The 25,764-nt window shown below is 38.7% G+C and overlaps 1 protein-coding gene across 4 annotated transcripts in view; it reads right to left on the bottom strand.

Annotated features, from left to right (window-relative positions):
• LOC126471512 (ribosome-releasing factor 2, mitochondrial) overlaps window positions 1–24,098 on the bottom strand; it is a 239,993-nt gene extending 215,895 nt beyond the window's left edge. Inside the window, exons 1-3 of one of the 4 annotated variants that reach the window (XM_050099755.1) lie at window positions 23,904–24,098; window positions 7,389–7,435; window positions 5,224–5,326 (exon numbers count right to left, since the gene is read on the bottom strand). Coding sequence is in view for 1 of the 4 variants with exons in the window: in XM_050099739.1 (XP_049955696.1) it covers window positions 23,904–23,928 (25 nt within the window). In the remaining 3 variants the exon portion in view is untranslated. The remainder of the gene's footprint in view (window positions 1–5,223; window positions 5,327–7,388; window positions 7,436–23,903) is intronic. The other 3 variants (XM_050099761.1, XM_050099747.1, XM_050099739.1) reach the window with 3 other exon arrangements.
• Between the last annotated feature and the right edge of the window lie 1,666 nt (window positions 24,099–25,764).

The raw sequence follows: 25,764 nt of genomic DNA, 5'->3' as shown, positions 1-25,764 counted from the left end.
AACAAGTTTCACTTTAATGAATGTTTGTTTATCATTAGCTGTAAGATAGTGTGAATCGTGAATGGCAAGCCTGATGCAGTGGTGCAGGTAAGTGGACAGAGGCGTGGCTGGGACAGGTGAGGAGCAGGCAGCCTCATGTAATCCTGCAGCGGATGAAAAAAAAGTTGAACAGGTAGCTCAGGGAGATAACTGTAATGGTTTTCCCAGCACTGTAAATGTCCAATGGTTGTGATTCCAGCCAGCTAAGTAAACAATGTGTCATATACTGTGACACGGTGAAATAAATGAGTTATGAGAATTCCAAGCACATCAAAATGAGCATCACGCCAAGAAAATTAAGATAATCTAATGTAACAATGCCTGTGATAAGAATTCAGTGAACAGCTCTCATTTTAATTATGTTCATTTTTCATCAAACATGATAATTTATTATTGAATGCTTGACGACATAAGGGCACTCTAACACTTATGCATGACAACATATGTTGATCATCAATATGGTGTTGCTGTGTCTGCAATAAATATGACTGAATATGTCAATTAAGTCATATCTTGGTCAATGCAACACACAATGTTGTGACTAAATGGCAGTCAATAATCATACAAATTCAGTGATTTCTTTGTCATCTGAATGTTAGATGTAAGATATTTCTTATAAGAGAACTTAATCTTTTCTAAAATACATATTAATGAAGATGATTGAAATGTAAGATTGGTGCATGCAACAATAAAACTGAGAGCAGCACTGGAAGAAGCAAGGAAAACCATATGTTTTATCTGTCCATTTTTTTATTGTTTAGGACATTTCACACACACACACACACACACACACACACACACACACACACACACACACAAATTCAGTCTTTCCTTATCTACTTAAATATTACTGAAAAGAGAATATCATGTATAACATCAAAATGATTAGTGCAATAGTACTCTTCTGTAAGTGTATATACTGTAAGTTTATGGTTAATGTTGTAATATTTGAATGATTAGCCACTTTGCACTTTAAAGGAAATTCAACTGCCATTCTTTAGTAGAGGGCGTAACATGGCACAATAGGACCTCACAATGTGAACCTTGTGATACTACGATTATTTTGTTTCAACCACATATTACAGTACTAATGGACAGTATTTAACCTAATTTATTTATGTATTTAGTTCAGTGTTAACCACAGGTGTCACCAGCATTAAATTGTTGTTGTTGTTGTTATTGTTGTTGTTGTTGTTGGTGGTGGTGGTGGTGAGGGTGGGATGGAGGGGGAGGGGGGGGGGGGGGGGGGGGTGAATAGACATGGTAGAGCATTTGCCCACAAAAGGTAGTCCTAAGTTTGAGTCTCAGTCCAGCACACAGTTTTAATCTGTCAGGAGGTTTCATATCCACACACAATCTGCTGCAGAGTGAAAAATTTCATTCTATATAATATTAACATTTAAATTTATCGAAACTATGTTTATGATTATTATGTCCTAAATAACCCTGATAACTATTTCAAACTTAAGTTTTTCTAACTAGCTTCTGCTTGATTTTTATTGGAAATGTAAATAAATTGCCTATTACTATAATAGATGGAAACATTCCACGTGGGAAAAATTATATATAAAAACAAAGATGAGGTGACTTACCGAACGAAAGCGCTGGCAGGTCGATAGACACACAAACAAACACAAACATACACACAAAATTCAAGCTTTCGCAACAAACTGTTGCCTCATCAGGAAAGAGGGAAGGAGAGGGGAAGACGAAAGGAAGTGGGTTTTAAGGGAGAGGGTAAGGAGTCATTCCAATCCCGGGAGCGGAGTGTGCGAGTGTATACCTGTCCTTTTTTCCCCCTAAGGTAAGTCTTTCCGCTCCCGGGATTGGAATGACTCCTTACCCTCTCCCTTAAAACCCACTTCCTTTCGTCTTCCCCTCTCCTTCCCTCTTTCCTGATGAGGCAACAGTTTGTTGCGAAAGCTTGAATTTTGTGTGTATGTTTGTGTTTGTTTGTGTGTCTATCGACCTGCCAGCGCTTTCGTTCGGTAAGTCACCTCATCTTTGTTTTTATATATAAATTGCCTATTACATACATAATTTTATTTAGTTTATTTTTCAAACATTAAAATACATTTAAAAACACAAAAAGAAAATAAAAATGTAAGTAATTACAATGTCAGAAATGATAAATACAGTATCAACAGCATAAGGTAAAATAATCTTACAAAGTTCATTCTATAGTGATCAGAAAGTATTTATCAGATAAAAATATTCTAGCAATTTTTCTTTAGTCTATCTGATCTAACAACAATTTGTGAACACTGCAGCCTGCTGAATGATTGAGCCTCTGCTGTGTCACTGCAGAACACAAGTAACTCTCTAGCCATCGTAAAGCAGTAAAAATGCATTCTGCTTCAAGCTTGAAGCTGGGTACATAAGGATAGCTCTTACCAGTGCTTCAACATAACTAAATAATAATTCAACTTCTTTTCTCACAGAAACCAAAAGCTCTTTTGCGTCTTTCAGGCATTTTACTTTGTATCGTAATTGAAAGCGTTCAAGTTCTATTTTCAGAGTTTGAACATCAATTTCTGGGTATGGAGACACTAAATCATGTCCTTTTTTCTCCAACAATACTTTTTCCATGGTACCTTGTTTCTTCATGCTAGGTTGGCCAAGTATTCAATATCTAAGCCCTTGGGCAGCCATTTCAATAATTTGAAATTATTCCTGGCAGTAAAATTCTTCCAGCAATAGAAATTCATGTGGATCCATGCCCTTGGACAACTGCTTAGGAACTCCTTTTTTCCTTGGAAGTTGCAGCTGTTCTAAGCCAAGTTCAGATATCTTTACATTCTTTGCATAAGGAAGAAAATCTTTCTTTCAACCTGAGTTTGTTAAGGCCCTCAATTATAAATTCAACTGATGAATGAAGTCCTGAGACTGTTCTTTTTCTCCTTGGAAACACTTGTCCAAGATGTTTAGAAGCTCAATTACTTCCTTCCCCATTATGAAATCAAGGTATATTTTTCCAGCCTCAAAAGCACTATGTTGACCAATGGCTCCTCCATATCCCTGTTCTGGTAGTTCATTCAGTGTTTTGAGAACCAAGGATATTTTTTCAAAAATTGGCTATATAAAAAGCATTTTATGTAAAAATATCTAAAACATGTTAGGATCATTCAGCTTGCTGTAATTTGTATGTTAATTGGAAACATAGTTGTTGAATTTAATGCAACTAATGTATTTGTAATGTTGTTATCAAAATCATAACTTTGCTATATATTGATCCTTTTGTATCATATTCAGATTCATTATTGTAGCTTTGTAAAAAACATTTATACAACAATACATGATTATGTTAAGCATTACTGTAATAATATATATATGATGTGGGAGAAGCAATGCTTTTTCAGTTCTAGCTCACTTTTTCTCAGTTCTCAGCAAGCTTTCTTGGTACAAAATCTGTACCAGTTAAAGGCGTAAATTTCATCTTTTTTTAATATATGGAAAAGTTTCATCAAACTGCTGTGTTTTCTACTTCATTTGGTAGTTAGCACACCATAAACATTTCAATATGCCCACTGAACCACAGGCAGTAACACTTTCAAAAAATATTAATTTATTTGAATAGTCCGGCACACCCTTCACTGCAGGACCAGTACTTCAAAAGTAAGCGTGCTACAGGTGCAGTTCAAGGGGATGCAAGCAGTGTACATATACAAAACAGCTACTGCGAATTGAATATTACTGTTTTGTATGTCTTTGGAAGTTAAATAAATCTGTGTCAGCCCGCTCAAAGTTTTTGATTTAGTTTCTTAGTGGCAAGGTGGCTGCACATTCTCAGGACTTGGTAAACTTTGTGGGTAGTACATGTAACAGTTAAGACTTTCTCTGTGCACAATGCTGACACAGTTGCATTTCAGTGTGGAGGTAACACTTAAACTTTTTTTTAGACTTTGCTGAACTTTTAGCACTCATGCACTGATTATTGATTTTATGCTGATTTATGCAGCTAGAGCTTTTGTTTAGCAGTTCAACAGAGTTATAACATTAAATGAACTTTATAAGTTCAACATTCAGTTTATTTATGACAAACTAAGTTAACAAGTAAATCACAATTTATTTGAAGCCTATAATTTGGTGACTTGCATCATATATATTTTATTTATTTGTATTGCCGAAACTGAACTTCATTTATTTAACATTTTCATGTACTGCTCAGACTGAGGCTGTAGAGTTTGTTAGTTGAAGTAATTTTACGGATATGTGATCAACTCCCCTCCGATTTCCCTTCCATCTACACCCACAACTGTAGAAGTGAGCAGAGCCGCAATAGTTGTAGGGACACCCATTTGTCCTACACCCGAAAACATTTATACAGACTTTGATATTGCCGTAGATAGCAGAGTGACTTATTAAATTTTAAATTTGGAAGCCATAGACTACACATGATTATTTTATTTTCCATTAAAATAATTTTTTCTGAGATAACATACAGCAGAAGACAGGATTACAAAGTCTAGATCAGTTACTACATACTGTGCTTCATTGAATAACTCACACTTTTATTTCGAACAAACAGTTCACTCAGTGACACACACACACACACACACACACACACACACACACACACACACACATCAAGGTTGAACGTAAACAAAATTCATGGGTAATGCCAACAAAGGCAAACAGAAGTAAAGCCCTGACATCAACTTATAATAATGACAGTCCTGGCTGATGAACACAGCTTACATCTATTCACAAAGTGTGTAGCACTACACAGGATGCCGTATGAACTGCTTGCTTCAGAATGCAAAGAACAATAGAAGAGGTTCCTGTAATGAGTTTTCAGTGGGGTTAATTGCATTTCAGACCAAATTAATTACAAATGAATCAATCTCTAATGAAGCAGGTATCTATTAACAATAGCTGAAACTGTTGTGTACCAATTAATCAGGCAATGACCATGCTTAATTAGATGCGATCCCTCTGGAGGTATACACTTACTTTCCTTCAATGTAAGAACCCATTTATCCAGTGAGTGTTAATATGATATTGAAATCAAGTTGTAATTTTGCACTTTTCACATATGCCAAGCTATGTCCAAAGGAATATTTAGCAGAAGAGAACATACATCCAAAAGCTGCCACACCACAAACTACACAAAAATGACTAACACAAAAACCCATGAGACGAAATTAATATAAAACTAAATTTAAAAAACTAATCCCAACATACCTTAAACTCTCAACACCAAAGAATCTTTCAGTCAGTTTCTTCCCATTGCAAATCTTTTCATTTAGTTGCCCAGCAGAGGCAATCCTATCAACATTTTGACCCTCTGGAATAAAATTTATTAATAATTAGCACATGCCTCTTACCTGCTTAAGTGTTTTATTCATTCATTTCATCATCCTATACATTCTGTACATCCCATAATGAAAGGGAGCCTTCATTAATGCTGGATGACTTAAGTTACACATTAACAGGCAGAAGCTGCCACCAAAAGCGGCTTATGTGAATGTTTCTATTCATCTTAAATGGTCTATTAACAGCAAAATTTCCCTCACGGAATAAATTGTATGTACAACTATGGCTATTCGCAATAATTTATCATAAATTTACACTCTAGAATGCTCATATGACACAGGTTTTTAACTTTTTCCATTATGTAGGCAGCCAATAGTGGTACCTGATATCAGTAATGTTTCTTTTCCCTAAAAATAATCTGCACTACCTGCTTCCACACCTATCATTAGCACAGAAGTAAGTGAAATTTTTGGCAGTGAAAGTCTTTCACAATGTAGATAACTGTTTTGCTCTATGATCAATGTCAATGTGATCATACAAATATTCTGCAAGCAACAAGACATATCAACAGATTTTTAATAAAACAGAGGGAACAGCAGCTTTCCTGAAGTAGAAATGTTTCTGCTAACTTTATTGCATGAAATTTAGGCATGAGGAGGACAAATATTTTATAGCACTTTAAAAACAGTTAACTGTTAATGTGATTTCTAAGAGCTGTTTCCCTTTTTGAGTTTCTTTGTTTTGATAGTGCACGTAATTTCAGTTCATTAGCATCCAGGGATCTGTGGAGATCAATAAATGGGTGGATTACTCTACCTATAGAAATAAAGTGTCTAGTAGACAGTAGCAGTGTTTTCAAATGCAGATTAATTTTGTTTCTCCTAGACAATTTCTCCCACAATACTGAGGAATTCTTAAAAGCGATTAATTAGTCAATTACAAACCTTTGAACAATCATCATGTTACCACATGAAACAGTAATTTCAGAATGAGAATAATAATTACAGATGTATCACAAGGACCAACACTGGGTATGCCGTTGTTCTTGTAATACATAAATAATCTTCCAACATATATTCAAGAAGTAGAAGTACTTCCTTTTGCTGATAAGTATTATAATGAACACTAATGGAGGAACTTCCACACTTGCAAATGTAAATAATATTTTTTTTAATATTAATACATGGTTCTCTGAAAATCGACTGTCACCGTATTTGGATAAAACACAGTACGAGCAATTCAGTGCTGCACAAGACCTGACCACACCATTACAAATAATGAATGATGGTAAATCAATAAACAAAACATAATATTTGAAATTCTTAGATGTTTACATTGATAAGAATCTGCACTGTAAATAAAATGTTATAAGGCTTGTTAAGTATCAAATCTGTGCAACTTTTGAATTTCAGTTACCAGATTTTGGAGATGAAAATTTCAAAAAGTTGTGTATTTTTTTTTCTATTTTCATTCATTAATATCATATGGTGTAATATTCTGGGATAACATGTCATTGAGGAAACAATGTGTTTGTTGTGCAGAAGTATGTAATAAGGATTGTAAGCAATGCCCTTTCTAGAACGTCTTGGAGACCGCTCTTTAAACAGTTTAGCATACTTCTGAAGCTTGTTGTCAACAGTAAACCACAGTTTGAAATCAACAGTAAAATTCAAACATACAACATCAGAAGGAGAAATGGTTTACACTATTCATCAGCCAGCCTTAGTGTGGCATGTAAACAAGTGAGGTATCTGGAGACGAAAATATTCAATGTCAAACACAAGTCATATATACTTGCCAACTCCTCCTACTCCATAGGATTTCTGTATGTTTAGTAGTGTGTGTGTGTGTGTGTGGGGGGGGGGGGGGGGGGGCGGGGGAGGGGGGGGCGCATGCGCATGCATGGATGTGTGTGTGTGTGTGTGTGCGTGTGTCAAGAACCTAACAGAACAATGCTGGAAACAGAATTCAGCAAAATGGACTCCAGCATTGGGCAGGTTAGGCAATAATTATAAGGCCTATACAGAGGTATGTGTGGTTTTAAGAGAGAGAGAGAGAATATAGTTAAATACAAATCACTGTAAAAAACTAACCTTAAGAAATCGTGGAAATGGTCAGCAAGTTGACTTATCTCATGTTGCTGAAAAGATGTACAATAACTGTATAAGTGACTCATACCACATCATACGAAAAGGCTGCAGTTATAATCCCAGAACATACAAATAACTGACTAATATATTTAGCAGATATGTTGCTTATGAAATGTGGGCAATATTTGTTCATTTTACACACTTGTCAGATTCAGATTGAATGTGTTTAATGGTAGTACACATAACTAACTAAAACAAAAACAAAGAAAGCAAATAAAACTACAGGTACAAGTTTCTTTCTTAAGAAACATGTCTTTAAGGTACTCAATTCATTTTTGTTTATCAGCTCCAGGAAACCAATTAAATAAATCTAAATTCATTTTTTAACATTTTCTTGTTTTCTTGTGTTATTTACACACAATTAGATGAAATAACAACTTTGCTGCAGTGTTTTACACAACATCAACAAAGTAGATGTACCATTTGGTGTCCCATTTCGTTTGGCTGTTGATCTAATTCGTAAGTCCTTTTGGCACTTACTATTTCTTCCTTGGACAGGAGTTCAAGCCTTCGCTTCGTTGAATGAAGATGAAACATTCTTTCACTTTAACCACTCCATAATATCTGCCTTGCGCCAATATGAACATGGCAGCTTTTCTATCTGCATGGAGTGGTAGCTGGTGTTATCCATCACGATAATTGACCCTTCTTCCAGTGCAGACAACAATCGAATAAACTAATTCTTAAAAACTTCTCCATTCATTTCTGAATGGTAATCGTATTGGCAAGAACTTTTCCCACCACGAAAACAAGTTTGGCCTCTGGTATGTAGCATGTGGTTAATGAACTATCGTGGGCGATGATTAATCGGCCACCTCTAAAAATAGGCACTTTCAAACCGCCGTTTCCTTTGGAGTCATGCCATATATACTTATTGGCGTGGTTCTGTGAAACCTGAGTTTCATGCAAGGACTCTACCGGCCTGGTGTCTTCAGCACGCAAGAAGTGCACTGTAGGCAAAAACTTCGCTCTTGCTGCTGCAATGTCTCTGTGTTCCATTAAGAATTTCCTTGTCCGCCATTACACTTTTTGAATCGGAAACCAAGCGAGTGGAGAAGGCAAAGATCAGAGGTCTCTGAGCCCGAGTAATTAATTTTTTCATGGAGGTCAGACTGTATTTTTTTATCCGTTGGATACTCTCCTCTGTCGTAATATCCAAGTACAGTTCTATGCACGAGCTCTTTGTTAAAATTGTCAAAGTCGGTTGATTTCCGTTCACGTTCATATCCCTTTCTTGGAGAATCGAAATACTCATTCATGTCTGGACTCTACTTCTGTGCCAGCCACTATAGTGTACTATTTTGTAGTAAGGACCAACGAAAGGCACCTGTTACAACGGGGTGTTAATAAGTTGTTGGCTTTTCCTAGTAAAAATTGATGTACATTAATTCTGATGTTTTGTTTTTGCATTAAACTTTATTCTTTACATAATGGGTGATAGTACTTGTATAGCAGTAACATTGATTTTTATTTCTTGGGTGTATGTTTGAAACGAACATGGCACAAGAAAACAGAGAATTCACAGTGAGAGAGAATTTAGCTGTAAGGGAACACAACCAAACAAATTTATGACGGTATGTCTGGTACACTGGGCGATAACTGCCACTCCTATTCCACTACCAAGAAATGAGTTGCTGCATTTAAAACAGGGCATTATGGCACTGAAGATGAAGAGCATACTGAAAGGCCATATTAAGTCACGGTTCTGGAAACAGTGTGTGCTGTTCATTCCATGATTCTGGATAGTGTAAGGATAACTGCTAAAAATATAACAGAGACCCAAAGCATATCCCAAGAACATGTGGTCATATTGTTCACAAAGTTTTGGACATGAGGAAGCTCTCAGACACATGGATTCCTAAATGTGTCAAGGCAGACCGAAAGTGTGAATGAGTGTTTGCTTTACAGTTAATTTGGGTCGAGTTTCCCTGGTATTCTGTAGGATTTTTGGATCATCTCATCAACATAGTTGAAACCTGGACACACACTTATGATCTAGAGCCCAAATAATAGTCCAAAGAATACACACACATTGATTAAAGAAGTTCAAAACAAAGCTCAGCTGACAAGTAACTGGCATCCATCTTTTGTGATAAAGATGGAATCCTGTTTACAGACTACTAAGAACATGGTAAACTATCATGTCAAAGTACTATGTTGAACTTCTCAACAAACTGAAGCAACAATTGGTCTCCAAATGTTGTGGAAAGCTGAGAGAAGGAATGTTGTCTCTGCAAGACAATGCCCCTCCTCACAAGGCACCCATCACACAGCAACAATTGGCAGACCTTCACTTTGAAATCCTGAAACTTCCACCATATCCATCTGACTTGGTTCCCTCAGACCTATCTTTTCCCAAATATCAAGAAACATCTCACGAGAAAATGATTGCTGAACACTGAGGAAACCAAAAAGGCTGTGGATCAGAGGTTTGCAGCACAACTGAAATCTTTTATTTGGATGGGTTAAAGACTCTGGAGCAAAGATGCCAGAAAGGAGTTGAGCTCGAAGGCGAATATGTTGAGCAAATCAATAATTCATACTCATACAACATTACTTTCTTTATAAAGCCAGGGTCTTATCAGCACTCCCTCATAAGTGTTGGAGAGCACCAAAACTCATGGTCCCTTAGTGAGAAAAAGAAAACAATGTAAGGACACACTTTCATTCAGCTTAAAATATGGGATTTTGATAACTACTCCTCACTGTGGCATTTTTGAAAAGATATCATATTCATCTGTTGAAACAGCTTCAAGCAGTTCCTCAAAATGCTAACAGCCTGGAGATGCAGGTATCCTTTTACACCATCAGCTTTATCAAAATTGTACAACTGATCATTCTATCAATCAGAGGGCTATTACTAGACTACAGCTTCAATGATTTATTGACTTCATAGTACACAGTTACCTTCTCTAAGACTTTAAGCAGTATTATACATGAACAATGAACTCTAATCTGATAGTGGTTGCACACTTTCACGAAATTATGTATGACAGAACACAAACATCAAGATACCAGCCAATGAAACATAAAACATGAGAGCAGGACTGCAAAGAGAATGGTTACACCCATATTAAATTAGTTCCAGAAATTATAATTTCTTTGTTGGAACTGAGAAACTAATGCTTAAGTCCTGAATGGACAGCTAAGTTGGTAAAAGCATTGGCCATGATTCTGATTTTGAGTCATGGTTTGGTACACATTTTAATGTGCTAGTATGTTTTATGTTTACTTTCCATTTCATTTTTTTCTCTTCTCTGTGTTTTTTCCTTTCCTTTTTCTTTCATCTCAACCCCTGTTCCTGACTCAAGTCTTCCAGCTTTCATCCCATATTCTTTCTTTGTTCTCTTATCTCCTGTACCTACCCTTTTTCTTGCAGATTTCTTTTCACTAGCAATTTCAGTTTGGTTTTATTTTTTGTCTTTAACTCTCATTTATTACTTATTAACTACCTACAGCTCATAATTGTGCACTGTGGAATTTGAATCTAGTCTGTTGCTCCAGAGGTACAGCCCAATAATTTCCTACACCCAGTTTTTGGAAGGACCTTTTTTCATTCCTTTGGCTTTTTTTCTGGGTGAATGAGTTTAAAATCTGAATACTTTAAAATTCACTACATTTTTAAATATCTGTTTGTGACAGTCCTATTTCTGTTAGCAATTCATTCACTCCTCCACCATGATCTGGAGCCCGACTTTTGTCAATGTAGTAATGGTAGAGTTATTAAATAAGAAAGTGAAGCAGCAACTAGAAACTGATTGTGCACACTGCACTAACAAAACACTATCATTCTAATGCAATATGCTGTTTCTTCAGTCACAAGCCAAAACGAATCAGTCAAATTAGCAGAAAATCTGTTTTTTCTTAGCTGCATTAAAATTGCTGCTGTTTATCTTCTATTATCTGTATTACTATACTGAAGAATAACAGTCACCAACATGTTCAAAGGACATGGGCCAGTATACAATAGGTATTATGACTCAACATGATGTTTTCTATATTCCAGTGAATCTGCAGTGTGTCTCAATTTCTTGTTTCTAGTTTTTGCAGCAGTGTCCTTTTTTTACCTGTATTAATTACACTTCATATAAAAATTATGTTTTTACTAGCAACAGATACCGTAAAGAAGAACAACCAGAAGGATTGTGACATCCTGAAAGATGACTGTAAAATGTGAAGCTGTCAGCCTCAGGCAATATTCTTACAGCTAATTTTCATCCAATAAATACTTGATTTATTTCAGTGACATTTGTTCCAGAAACTAATTCTCAAAGACATTATGGGATGAAAGAATGGAAAAATTAGTTAGTATTTTTCTCTACAAGTGAATACTCAATGTTTCATTTAGTCACACACCATCAATGTCTGTCTCTGGCACCAACAAGCCATTTTTATTTGTTTGAAATTGAATAATATGAATTTTAATTACTTGTTAAGAATTAGATTAGTGTGTAACATCCCACAGAGATGTAGAGATGGCTCGGGGAAGGAAAGACACCACACCATTTCGAGAGGAGCAACCCCTATAACAGAATCAAGTGATCTACAATAGTCACAGAAAACCTAACTCTAGAAGGGCAGGCAATTGTACACACAGTATATTAAATTCCAACTTTCTTAGATAATTTTCAGAAAGTAAAACAGCAAGAAAACAGCCTAAAATGCCAAGTAGTTCCAGAAAATTACAACTCATGATCCACTGATTTCATTAAAGGCTGCATTTTTTTTATTTTTTTATTTTTATATAACACTGCTGGTCGATTGCATACATAGTGCCTGTTGCAGAAAATCTGTGTATATGAGTCTGGTTGCTTCTTGGTAAATACAATGTTCATTGTCACTGTGGGGCAGTGACCAATGATCTGAATCAATTATCATTTCTACCACTGAATTTTGGTATCTGAGTTTCATTTTCTTCAATGTTTTATTTGTTTTTTCTTTAATAAAGCTCATCAGATACATTACTTTTTGCTTTATTCTCAGAGTAGTTTCATCTTATGTGCATAGAATGTGTCCTGGATTGATGCTTCATCTACTATAGTTTGAACAAAGCATACACCAAACTGTCATATTAGGCAAGGTCCAAAAGATCAAGCTTTTTCTTACACTATTCATTCATCCAATCATTCATTACGTTCCATAGATACCATCATGAAGGAGAACCTTCACAGATAAACAAGTCAAGGTATACAATAATAAAACACAAGTACACCAAGAAGCTTACTCTGTACACCGCATTAACAGAAAACTTGCCACTATACTGCTTAGTACTATTCATGCTTATGACAGCTAAATTTAATTGACTAAATTAGAAAGGACACTGCCACTTTGAAATAGCTACTGCCATCTCAGTTATACTATATAGCTGCTGGAAATTGCTATTGGTAGTTTAATATTATCTTATTACAATGGGATTTTTTGAAGAAAAGAGTAAATTAAAAATTGTGCAGCAACTTTACAGCAAACACTAAAGATGCACACCACCTATTCTGTCTGTAGGATAAGATTTTCATTTACTAATCGTACAAACTTGAAAACAAAAATCAGTAACATAGATCAGATTGTTAATTAATTCCACATTCCACACATCATTTGCATTATTTCTTTAAAAAATATACAAAATAAATTAGTTTTCTGACTGTGCACCCATGATTTGTAAATAAACACACTAAAATTTATCAACAAAGTAAACATTTTTGTCTTTCTTATTACACATGCTTTTAGTTTTTAATTATTTGCTTTTAAAGAATAAAATGAGTTGTCCAGCAAAAACAATTTGAGATTAGATTTAAAACTTGCTACCTGTCATATACATTATGTCATTTGACGTATAACAAAATGATTTTATGGCTGCAGACTAAACAGCTTTTTGAGATGCTTTACTAATGAGTAATGAAGAAAATTTGGTTAATAATCAGCAACTTCTTTCTTATCATGTTGTTCTCATAATATGAAGGATTTTTAAGATGAATTTTGTTAGAGAAGATATACACAGTGAAAGTGTGGTTGTCAAACCTAATTCCTTGAAAATATCACTACAATATAAATATGGATGAACATTGGTTCCGAAAGCTTGCATATTTCCTGAGCTTCTTTTTATGCATTTTCTCCTGCCTTTGCACAGTGAGTAGATTTTTTTATCTATTCAATTATATTTTCAAAAGCAAGAATTTCATTATTTATTAATATAAATGATTCATGTATGTTAAGAGGTAGGTAATATTCATGTGTAAAGAATCAGACTGAATCTAAAATTGAACCCTATAGGACTTCATTCATGGTTAATTTCTAGCCCTTAAGACTGTCTATACTTATAATATTGTTTGCATCATTCACCACCACATTTTACAGTCTTTTTTTTAAGTATGTTTCAAATCAAGTTGTTTGTAACACAATTTAGTCTATAAAATGTAAGCTTTTCTAAGAAGGTGTATTTATTCACCAAATAAGATGCATTATAACATTAAAAATAATTAATTTTTGAAAATATTTTGTGATTTGATATTATTTAATTTTCTTGTCATCCATCAGTTAAGCCTCCCCTGTCCAGCTGAGCAACCCTTCTTTCTGATTGTTGGGAACTGCTCTGGATGAGATTGGAAATGCGAGAGCTTAGTGGCTGAAGTGGTAATAAGCAAGATCTAGATTACCGATAAAATATTGCGCAAGAGTTAGTAAGTGTGGAAAGCTAAGGGCATTGTATGTGGCAGGCAGGGGGAGGGGGATAAACAGGTCTAAAAATAAAAGATATACGAAACTGCAAGGGAGAGAAGCAAGGAGTAGTTACTGAAAAGAAATGCTGAGATCAAAGAAATTGACGTAAATTAGGGGCAGGTGGGTAGTAAGAACCAGGGACACATTGTAACGCTAGGTCCCACAGAATTGTATCTTGAATAATTTTGTCCTGTGATCCCACACAACTTTACTAAGTAATTCCCTGTCTGCCTTTAAGGGCAGCCATTACTCTCTACCCATTCACAGATTAAAATTTCAACAATTTCATTTTATATGCTCACTGAATGCCACTACGAACCTGCAGTTAACATTCAGTAAAACTGGGCTGCAACAGTTGTGGTAAAGAGGCTTCATTAACAGTCTCACATCACTACATTCAAAATATGCCTCCACAATCCTACATCAGGACTCCAGTTAGCTTCATACTCAAGCTGAAAATACCATAACATTTCAATCATCATTCCGTTAAGCCTCTCTCTCATCAAGATCCATTGACTCCAAGCTTCTACTCATTTCTCTCAATTAGTCACACAAGATTTATCTGCATCATCATCTTATCACACCCGACTTCAAGTATCCACCTGAATGCATATCTGCCTTAGATGACCAATCTAAAACACTTTTACCACAAACTCCCCTTGTTTACCTAGGATAAACTTACATCCTTGGATGCATGAAATGCATCCCTACATGGATCCCCACCCTATTCGCAACAAATGCCATTCTTATTGCTTGTTAGTGCAATATGACTCTGAATCTTGCATGCGGCCAAACCCTTATTCTTCAGTGTACATACTCTTACTGTAAGACCAAGAAAACATATCTTTTCACTATCAAAAACTTCATTTTGACAATCAATCATTTTCTTTTTGAGGATAAGAGTTACAAACAAATCAGAACATCTCTCTCCTGCACACACGCACATAACAACTGCTGTATGGCGTCACAATGAGCCTGCAGTTTTTAATTTTCTGGAAAAACGGTATAACCTGATCCAAATTACTTACTCCTGTATCAATAGAATCTAAGAACAGTATTGTGTAAAGGATAGACAATATTCTGAAAAGCATAGATGATATTGTGCAATATCACGAAAAGGATAGATTGCCGTTCACCGAATAGAGGAGACATTGAGTTGCAGATGGGTGCAACGAAAACACAGCTATAAAATTAAGCTTTTGGTTAGAAGCTTTTCTTCCGAAATAGAAAAAAACATATACACACAAAAACCACTGTCCCCATGACCTGACTGTGGACTGTAACTGTGCCAGACAGGAGCAGCAATTTGGTGTGGGTTGCTAGCGGGGTGGGGGAGGCTTCTGTATTTCTGATTGTGGGAGCGTGAAGGGACATGATGGGGGAATAGTAGCTAGGTGCAGTGGAGAGGTTTTGAGGGGCAGCAGGGGCAGGGATTGGAAAAGGACAACTGTGGAGAAGGGAAAAGAGTTGGTGGTGTGTAGGCAGAGCAGAAGGCTGTTTAGTGCTAGAGTGGGAGCAGGGATGGGGATGGGTTAGGATATATTGCAGGGAGAGTTCGCCTCAATGCAGTTTGAAAAAGCTGGTGTCAGTAGGAAGAATCCAGATGGTGCAGGCTCTGAAGCAGTAATTGAAGTGATGGCTTGTTAGCTGTCATGCCCACATAAAAGCAGCACAGTGGTTGCAGCTTAGTTTGTACATCACATAAACGCTTTCACAGTCAATCCTGCCTTTTATGGGACAGGAGATATCTGTGACCAGCCCGGAGTAGGTGGTGGTAGGGGGATGTATGGGACAGGTCTTCCATGTACATCTATTGCACATAAACAGGCTAGGTGCCAAGGGGCCGGGAGCAGGGTTCGAGCAGAGGTGGACTATGATATCGTATAGGCTCGGTGGATGTTTGGTTGGTTGGTGCTTTAGAGCACAAAACTCCTAGGGCCATAAGCACCCATATCATAATGTTAGGAAAACGAAGTACTAAATAAAAACCTGAAGCAAAAAAGGCAACAACCCGATCAAGTATCTTTAAAAGAGGAGCAGATAAGGACAAGGACAACCCTAATGAAAATTTCTCAAAACATCATTGAGATGGTGGAAGTCCCCAGGGAGCGTGGGATCAAATTTGCTTCACCATGCTGCTGCAGTGAATAAAAAGTAAGACACGATTGACACAATGCGTGTCATCCGCTAAAACATCTGACAAAGTAGATGGCAAACATAGACGTAAAAAGCTAAAAAATGGGGACTGGATCAGAAAGTGGCACACTGTCAAGAATGAGAGCAGCAGAAACAGAGTGGGGCAGAACGCCACTTAATAAATGGCAGTTCTAAAATGACAGTGTCCTATACACAGCCGGGCTAAAATGACCTCATGATGTGACAGCCAGGAGGAAGTCGACCATGCTATTGGGAGAGGTTTAATGTCCTGATATTTGTTCCCCTGAAGAGAAGACCATTGTGTACTCCAGAGTGACACTACTTGATAACAGACAGTGGCACGAAGATCATCCGAGGAACACAATGACTAGTAACCGAGGGAGGAGAGAGCTGCACCCTATGCAGCAGCATCAGCGTTCTCATTCCCTGGCATGCCGACGTGACCAGGAACCCACAGGAACACGAGGTATTCTTGGATCCGTTGTATTAAAGGGTGGGCTGAGTACAGTACACGAAGGATCTGGAGAGCACAGAGAGAATCTGAGCAGACAACACGGTTCGGAAATCTGTGTCACTGGATGTACTGGGAGGTCTGATAAAGAGTGTAGAGCTCCGTGGTAAAAATCTAGCACTGGTCAAGAAGCCAATATTGATAAGGATCATGGCAAGTACAAAGGGACACCCGAAACTATGGCCAGTCCTGGACCGTTGTAGTAGACGTAGTCACTGTTTCCAAGCCATGCACGAAGTGTGAGAAACTTGCTACGGTATACCAGGCCAGGAATAGTGCCCACAGGAAGCGAACGGAGTCCGAAATGAACGAGTATCTCGGCACAAAGCCACACTGGCGAAGGGCTCGCATCCGTGGGGAACGCGGCAGGGAATGTAAAACAAAGCAGTCATAGCAGCAAACGAAATTGAACTCCAGGAGGCAACAGAGAAGAAAGGTGCAGTCCATACTGGCAGTCAAGGGAAACGTCAAAAAAGGGAGCATAGGATGGGTGACCCAGCTCACCTAAAGACTGAGGAGAACATTCCGCAAGTAGGACCCTGGTAAGTCAACAGCCTCAGCAGAGAGACTCTCAAGGGGACTAGTGTAGAAGGCACCAGTGGCTAAAGGAATCCCACAATCGTGGACATTGTTAAGACGGCGTAAGATAGTCAGAGGGGTGGATGAATATACAATACATCCATAGTCCCATTTCGAACAGACGAGGAACCGGTATAAAGAGAGGAGGATGGTCCAGTCTGCTCCCCACGAGGTATCGCATAAAACACGTAGATCACTGAGAAAGTGAGTACAACGAGCTGCCAGGTAAGAGACACGGGAAGACCAAAAAAATTTCCTATCAAACATCAAGTGCGAAGAGTTTCATCGTGTCAATGAACGAAAGAAGGAATAGGCCGAGACATAGAGACATGGAAAGAAACTCCTAATGCCGCCAGTTTGTACAGACAGTCTTGTCTGTAGAACAGTGGACGACACTGTTGATGCCCCATGAGTAAAGATGATCAAGACATTGCTGAAGATGCTGCTCAAGTAGAAAAGAGAGCGCAACATATCTGGCAGGAGACAATCCATAATACGGTTAATTACTACGGCAAATAAGATGACGCTGAACAGTGAACCCTGAAGCAACCCGTTTTCTTGAATGAAAGTGTCCGACAGAGCCCAGCCCACACATAATCTTTTAAAATTCCTGGAAAAAAAGGGGCAGGCAACACACGAAGCCTCACTCATACACAATACAGAGGACCCCCATCTTCCAGCAGGTGCCATACGCCTGCTCCAAAAAGAACACGGCCACAGTTTGGTACTTCTGCAAAAAATTGTTCCCAGTATGAGTTGAAAAGGTGTGCCAAGATGATCAACTGCATAGCAGTGCCTACGGAATCCACATTGGGCATTACAGAGTAGATTCCGAGAATCGAGTCACCACATCAACCTACCATTAATCATACATTCCATCACCTTGCAGATGGTACTGGTGAGGGAAATTGGGCAGCAGCTGGAAGGAAGATGTTTGTCTTCCCAGGCTTAGGTATGGGAATGACAACCGCCTCATGCCAGTGACTGGGAAATGTGTCATCTGTCCAGATGTGGTTATATGTGTGGAGGAGAAAGCATAGGCCCTCAGGAGATAGATGTTGAAACACCAGAGTGTGAATGCGGTCCGGTCCTGAAGCAGATGACCAGGATGAAGAGAATGCATGTTTAAACTCCCTCATAGTAAAAGCAGTACTGCAACATTCACAATTCTAGGAGGAGAGAGATCATCTTTGCCTCCGGCGGCCATTTCAGAGGGAGGAAGGCAGGATGGTAGTAGGTGGAACTCGAAATGTCTGTAAAATATTGGGCCAAGGTGTTGGAGATATCAAGGGGATCTACAATAACATTGTTTGCTATGGTCAGACCAGGAACAGGTCAATGAACCACAGTTCTTGAAAGCCAATAGAGATTACACCAAACAACAGAAGAGGGATTAAAACTGTTAAAAGAGCTTTGAAAAGAAAGCCAGCTACCTTTTTTTTTTGGTATCCCTTCTCCGTTCGCATATTGCGTCGTGGCATGCCTCAATCCACCAGGGAACGGGAGCATGTCACAGTGAGGAAGAGGTGGCAGGTATGGAACATTCTGCAGCAGTAAAGATAGTGTTTCTAAGGTATTCTACCTGGTCATCAACGCAGGGAAAATAGTATTTATTGGAAGTGGCCAGTGAGGAGTAGAGCTGCCAGTCAGCTTTGGAAAGCTGCCAGTTGGTTGGATGCACAGATGGGATAGGCATTACCAAACGAATGACACGGGGGAAATGGCCACTTGAATGTGTGTCAGAGAGAACAGACCACTCGAGACAACAAGCAGGCCGAGAAGTACACATTGGAAGCTCCAAGTGCGAAAAGGAATGTACGGAATTGGAAAGAAATGTGGGTGTACCTGTATTCAAACAGATTAGATTGAGCTGGTTGAGCCCTAAAGTGGATGGTGGGCACTGAAGCTCCAAGCAGCAAAAATGGAGGAGGAAGTCGAGAAGCAAGTTGCAAAATGTCTGTCCTGGTGGCAGCACAAGACAAGGGTGAGTAGACAAAGCAAAGAGAGGAGGTGAAACTGGGAAAGGAAAGACAGACAGCAACAACTTGAAGTTGGGTGTGCAAGGAAATGGTGTGACTAGATATTGTCTCAAATGAGCCAAAGCCCCCATTACAGGGTGACGGTCAAAACGGACTTAAGTGAAGTGTGGGAGGTGAGAGTGATTGTGAGGGCATAGTTTTGTTTTCTGGAGGCAGAAAACAACGGGACAGAAGGATCAAAATAGAAGCTGTAATTCAACCCTATTGGATCTGATGCTGCAAATGTTCCACATCCAATGACAGGCAGAAATGGGTCAACTAAGGGGTTGACCTGAATGGCTCTCTCATTGAGGTAGATTGGACAGTCACAGGAGGAAGCAGCTTGATCAGCTCTGCAGCTGATACAGTGAGGTAAAGGAGGTGGTCATTCATTCTCATGAGCTTCCATGCCACAGGTTTATATTCAGCTGTATTTTCACAAGATTAATGGGCCTGGCTGTGGTGCTCACATTTATACCAATGCATGTGATATATGGTCTGACCACAATAGCTCCATAGCCAGCCTTCATTTTCATTGGAAGTAGCTCACAGTCAAATGCGAGGAATAGAGTGTGAGTAGGCACTAATTCTTTATCAACCCTTTTCATGACGTGGTGACCTGCAGTCACTCTCTGGTCAGTGAGATAGGCTGTTATTTCAGCCTCGGTCAGACAATCATGAAGCCAAGTGTATCTGACACCACGGGAGAAATTCAGAGTGCGGTGTGCCTCTACTTTAACAGGATAGCTGTGGAGAAGTGTTGCCCTAAGCAGGTTCTGTGCTTGAAATCTATCACCAAAAGTAAGGTCCCATTACGCAACCAGGAGCAGGACTTCATATGACCGGCAATGGCACCCACACCATTCTGTACAACAAATAGACTAACTTTCATTAAATTGCGACCATCTTCCATGCGTGATGTCATGAGGTATATGGGTATAGCCAGGAGAGGCATCAATTCTATCATCTAAACCCATTTACATTTCTGAGATGAGGAACTCAACATGGAGAAATCCCCCATGATTCTCAGTGACTCTGCGGCATGCTCCTTCCCACTGGGGGGGGGGGGGGGGGGGGGGGGGGGGGGGTGCAGAGGGGGGGAGAGGGGGGTTAGGCCTCATCTGCCTTACGTGATTGTCCACACCTCAGGTCACAACTCCCAGAATCTGGACAGAGGGACCAATCGGCATAGAGGAAGGTACCAGCTCAGGCAATCATCCCTCCCTGGGCCTGGCCTTTACAAGGGGGTATGTAGGAGACCTACTTGTCAACCTGGGGCTGGGAATTATTCATTACCCAGTCACCTTTTATGTGTCAAACACATGGGATGGCCTTCAGGAACACACAGGGAAGAAGAAAAAGGAAAGGAAAAAGAGAGATCTGTAACACCAAAGTGGAGGAAGGGAAAGAAAAGGAAGGACAGAGAAAGAAAGATGGGTGCACAAGATGAATCCATACACAGTTTTACCAAGAACTTTGGTTTCCCGAAGATGACATACAACTAAGTCCCAAAGGGAGGGGAAAGGAAGAGCAGCTGAGGCTAGACATGCAGCTTGGAAAAGGAAATAGTGCTGCAAAGGCTGGGGACCCATTGTAGCCAAGCATGTACTCATCAAGTAGTGCTGAGCCCCCTGGGAGTGGTTCGGTGGACGTTTGAATACCACTGTGAGAGGTGTTACCCTCCCAGTTCACCCTTGCATTCTCTCTCCCATCACCTCCCACAAACACACCTTCTGGCAACAAAAGAGAACCTCTCTCTCTCATGACTCAGTATCACCCAAGACTGGAGCAACTGAATCACATTCTCCACCAGGTTTTCGACTACCTCCCGTCATGCCCTGAAATGACGAATATCCTAGCCACTGTACTGCCCAACCCTCCCACACTAGTATTCCACTGCTCACCGAACCTATGCCATATCCTTGTCCATCCCTACTTCCAACCTTTTGCTTCATATCCTTGCAAACTGACCTAGGTGCAACACCTGCCCCTTACTTCCTCCCACCACCATCTACTCCATTCTGGTCATAAGCATCCCATCAAAGGCAGGGCAATCTGTGAAAGCAACGATGTGATCTACAAATTATGCTACAACCACTGTGCTCCTTTCTATGTGGACACGGCAGATCACAAGCTGTCTGACCACATGAATGACCACTGACAAACTGTGCCCAAGAAACAGCTTCCCAACATGACTTCAACAATTGCTTCACAGCCTTTGCCACATGGAACATTCTCACCAACACTAATTTTCCTGAGTTGTACAGGTGACAACTGTTCCTGAGGTATACCCTATGTTCCCATAATCCCACCCACCCTGGTCTCAACCTTCACTAGCCTGTCATAAACCCACCTATCCCTTTCACTGCTCCCACTCCAGCACTCAACAGCCTTCTATTCCACCAATGCACCCACAAGTCTTTTCCCCTTCTCTGCCTCACTACCTTTCACCAAACCTCCTAACTGACCTAACAGCCCTATCCTGTTCCTGGCACATTTTTAAATGGATTTTGTCAAACTGTTGTTCACTTACAGATATGTGATAACTGAGTAGCTTTCTATATAGCGATGACCACCATCAACTTGATGTACATAAGAATGCACACAAAATAACTGTTTGTCTTGGAAATATGTGTAACAAGTTCTGATCATGCTGCACAACACTATCCAAGAGATCAGGATGAAGGAGCTTATGGACACTCAACAGCAAGGTTATCTGTGACACAGAGTGCCTACCATATCACAACTTACGTACCGCCAGATGTCATATAGCTCTGCCCTAGTGTAAGTTCCCTTGAAGTTTGAAGACGGGAATTCATTCTCAAAAATATTCTCTCACCACAAAGTGTTCCTCAACGTAATATTCATTCACCTTAACCCCCTCTTACTGAACTTTAGACCTACTTTAGTACTTTACCTTATTTTCTACCAAGCCAAATTTATATTCATCTCAGCTTAATCTAAACGATTATAGAGAGGATTACGATCGATTTCAGAATCTTAATATTCCATTCTCAAGCATCTACAGAGCACACTAAAACCACTAGTTAAAACTCTCTCAAGAAATCAAATTAGATGAAAGCACCCATGTGTTTTGACATGTAAAAGGATCACCACCATCTCCTGTAACTAGTGGCCACCAAGATCACTTTTTGACCATCAATAATAACAATGCTTATGAGCAAACCTGACTCTTTACAGAAAGAGAATATGTAGAGAAATAAATAGCATTTAAGTAAGAAACATTTGTATCAGCTATGTCAACTTCATGCCAATAGCTCCTATAAGATACTGTGCTGTGTCATTAAAACTCAAAGAAATGCTGAATAATTAATAATTTGAGAAGTGTCTTGAATAACACAGTGCTATTGTTACAACAATATATGAATTTGTTCTTAGTAATAACAAAAAAATTGAAAGGATAGTGACATTACAATGCCACAATTCAGCTGACTAGTCTGTAGCAGTTACACTTCCAATATGTACATCGACTCTATAAAAAGTAGTTACATTTAATGGCCAATCTGCAGTTATTTTAAATTTGTAGCTGGCAGGAAGTATCTTTACAATGTTCCTGGCAAAGGCTGGATCCACTGGCAGTGGTTTGTTAGGTAAAGGACTTTATTTTTTGTCTGCCTACAGAAACCTCATTTGTCTAGTAACACAGCAGTTCAGGTAATTTTGAACTTCTGTTTTGACAGAGGAATGTGAAAGTTATTCTAAATATTAACAATACATAGCTTCTTATTAAGCCCATTTTTATATCTATTCTAGACAGCACCTTCACTATAGTTAGGCCCAAGTGTTTTTAACCTAATCGTTTATTTCAAGCACACAGGAGTAATTAATACTAAAAAATCTATAAAAACTGACTCCAACAGGATGAATCACAAACAGAACGGATGGGTAAATGAAAGTTAAAGTTACTTCTCACACAGTTACATTTCCTAGAACGAGGTTCCCAATGCCAGTCAGCTAGCAGAACCTATAATTTACATTTAGGAGCAAGTAACGTATTAATGAAATATATAGATTGCATGGACGCAAAAAATATTGATATGACCAACAGAAGCTGCTGCTTTAACGTCATGCAAATTCAAACGTCTTTTATGTTTTTAATTTCAATAAAATGTTTTCTGTTGCAAGAAACGAGGGAACAGGTTCGTATGCTATAATTTACGACAACAAGCTTTCTCTCTCTCCGTTGAATCATTTTATTTTTTATTCATTATTTCTAGCCCCTCAGCATGACAGTATCTAAATCCTCTTATCTTAAGTGCGTCGATTACACTGCAAGGCTCTCAAAAACCATCGTTGTAATGACAATTCGCGTGCCTTCAGGGAAACCAGTAATTGAGCGATTCTAGTGAAAATCCACTTAATTGAAACGGTGGCAGAGCATTTATGTCCCTTGTTCCCTGTAACAGCGTTCTTGCAGATGTATGGATGTGTGTGGATAAGTACGGGTTATTAACATACCTAATAACAAACAGCCATCACACATATATACAAAAATCCCTGATTGCCAATTTAGGTAACCACAACTTCATCCCAACATAACCGCTAATTACAAATAGTTTAACGCTCAGATTCCTCATGCATTTACTGTGACTCAACAGTAAATAATTTGTTATTTGAGTACTACACTACTACTGTAATTGGGTTGGGATATCGCACAGCGATATGTCGACTTCACGATATATTAGATATATTTAATCGATACTAATCCGGGCGATAGATAGTCAACATCGATATTTTATGGCGATATCGTCGCTAGGCAATGAAAACCTCGTAACTCCATCTGACAATGAAATCCACGTAACTGCATTACCAAATGTAGAAAATTATGCCACATAGGCTGTTGAAACCTTTCTTCTTCGAGTTGAACGGTGTTGCCATCTAGCGGCAATAATGAAAAACTCACATCTCCAGCGATATGTAGTTTGTGCTGAAAACCTCGCATCTCCGATAATTGCCATTGTTAGTGTGCAGGGCGAACACATACTCCGATATTAAAACGTTTTTTGATGTGATAGTAACTTTTTTGACTGACACACCCAACACTGCTTTATTGCTACAGGTACGTGTTAGTATTTCTAGGTATTTATGTATTGTATTTTAATATACAGAATTGTTAATTACCTCGTTAAATACAATGTTGACTTCGAGTTTTTCATCGCGCGTAAAGCAGACTGCACTCGGTACATACGAGGTTCTAATTTCAGAACTGAACAGAATCCTATACATTTTACAGTAACTACTTTGTTTTCAGCTATGTGTAGAAAGAGTAAATTCACTCTTCACCTTGTGAAACAAGCCGACAACGGATCATATCGTATAAAATCACCGGAAGAAGATTCTAGTCAGGTTCCTCCTTGTCCTGCACCAAAAGAAAGGGTAGACCTTCAAAATGAAGGTAAACCGTAGTTTATATTGTTGTAATTTGAAGTAATATCCTTGTTTGGAGGCTGAGGTGATTCAATTACTTAAATGTCATTGATGACGTTATGGTTTACACTACAGATAATGCGGAAAAAGAAGCCAATACAGAGGCGAATTCCACTTCTGAGTTTGGAAGTCTTTTCGAACACAGCAGCGAGGATGATATCTCCAGTGGCAATTGTGATGCGTACGATCCAGATAAAAACAAAAATGACCATAGCAGTAACAACAACACGGAAGAGGACGATGACGAAGTTGATGCGGGAGTAAAAAGTACTAAGCAGCGCCGTAAAAGGAAAAGCAATCAATCACTTCAGACTTTGCAGAAAGAAAAACGTATGAGGGGAAGGATTATTTAGGAATGCAAAAAGATGAGTTTGGCAAGAAAAGACCAACAATGAGCAGAAGTAGGAGGGAAATGAGACCACGATGTACTTGTAAACATTCTTCCTTAAATTGGAACAGGAATTGCAAGGATATTACAGAAGAGCAGAGACAGCTAATATTTAATCATTTCTGGCAGGATATGTCTTGGGGTGAAAGAAAAATTTTTGTTAGAAGCCATGTCTACTACGTTCCAGTTAAAAGACGCAGAAATAATTCAGAATCCAATAAATCTCACCGTTCTAACACACTATATTACAATTTTGTAATAGGACAGAGAAAAACTGTCTGCACGACTATGTTTCTGAATAGTTTGTGCTTAGGCGAATGGAGTGTCAGAACATGGGCATCTAGTGCATCAGGAAGAACGCTTGCAGAAGGGCCTCAAATGCAGGAGAGACCAACGAGTGTTTCAGGTGGACGACAATCAGCATCAGATTTTTTGCAGAGTTGCCATAACTGGAATCGCATTACTGCCGTCGTTCTTCCACAAAACTCTATTTGGAACCTAACT

The sequence above is a fragment of the Schistocerca serialis genome, chromosome 1 (genome assembly GCF_023864345.2).
Source record: "Schistocerca serialis cubense isolate TAMUIC-IGC-003099 chromosome 1, iqSchSeri2.2, whole genome shotgun sequence".
Lineage (NCBI taxonomy): Eukaryota > Metazoa > Arthropoda > Insecta > Orthoptera > Acrididae > Schistocerca > Schistocerca serialis.
This window is presented reverse-complemented; position numbering and strand designations above follow the sequence as displayed.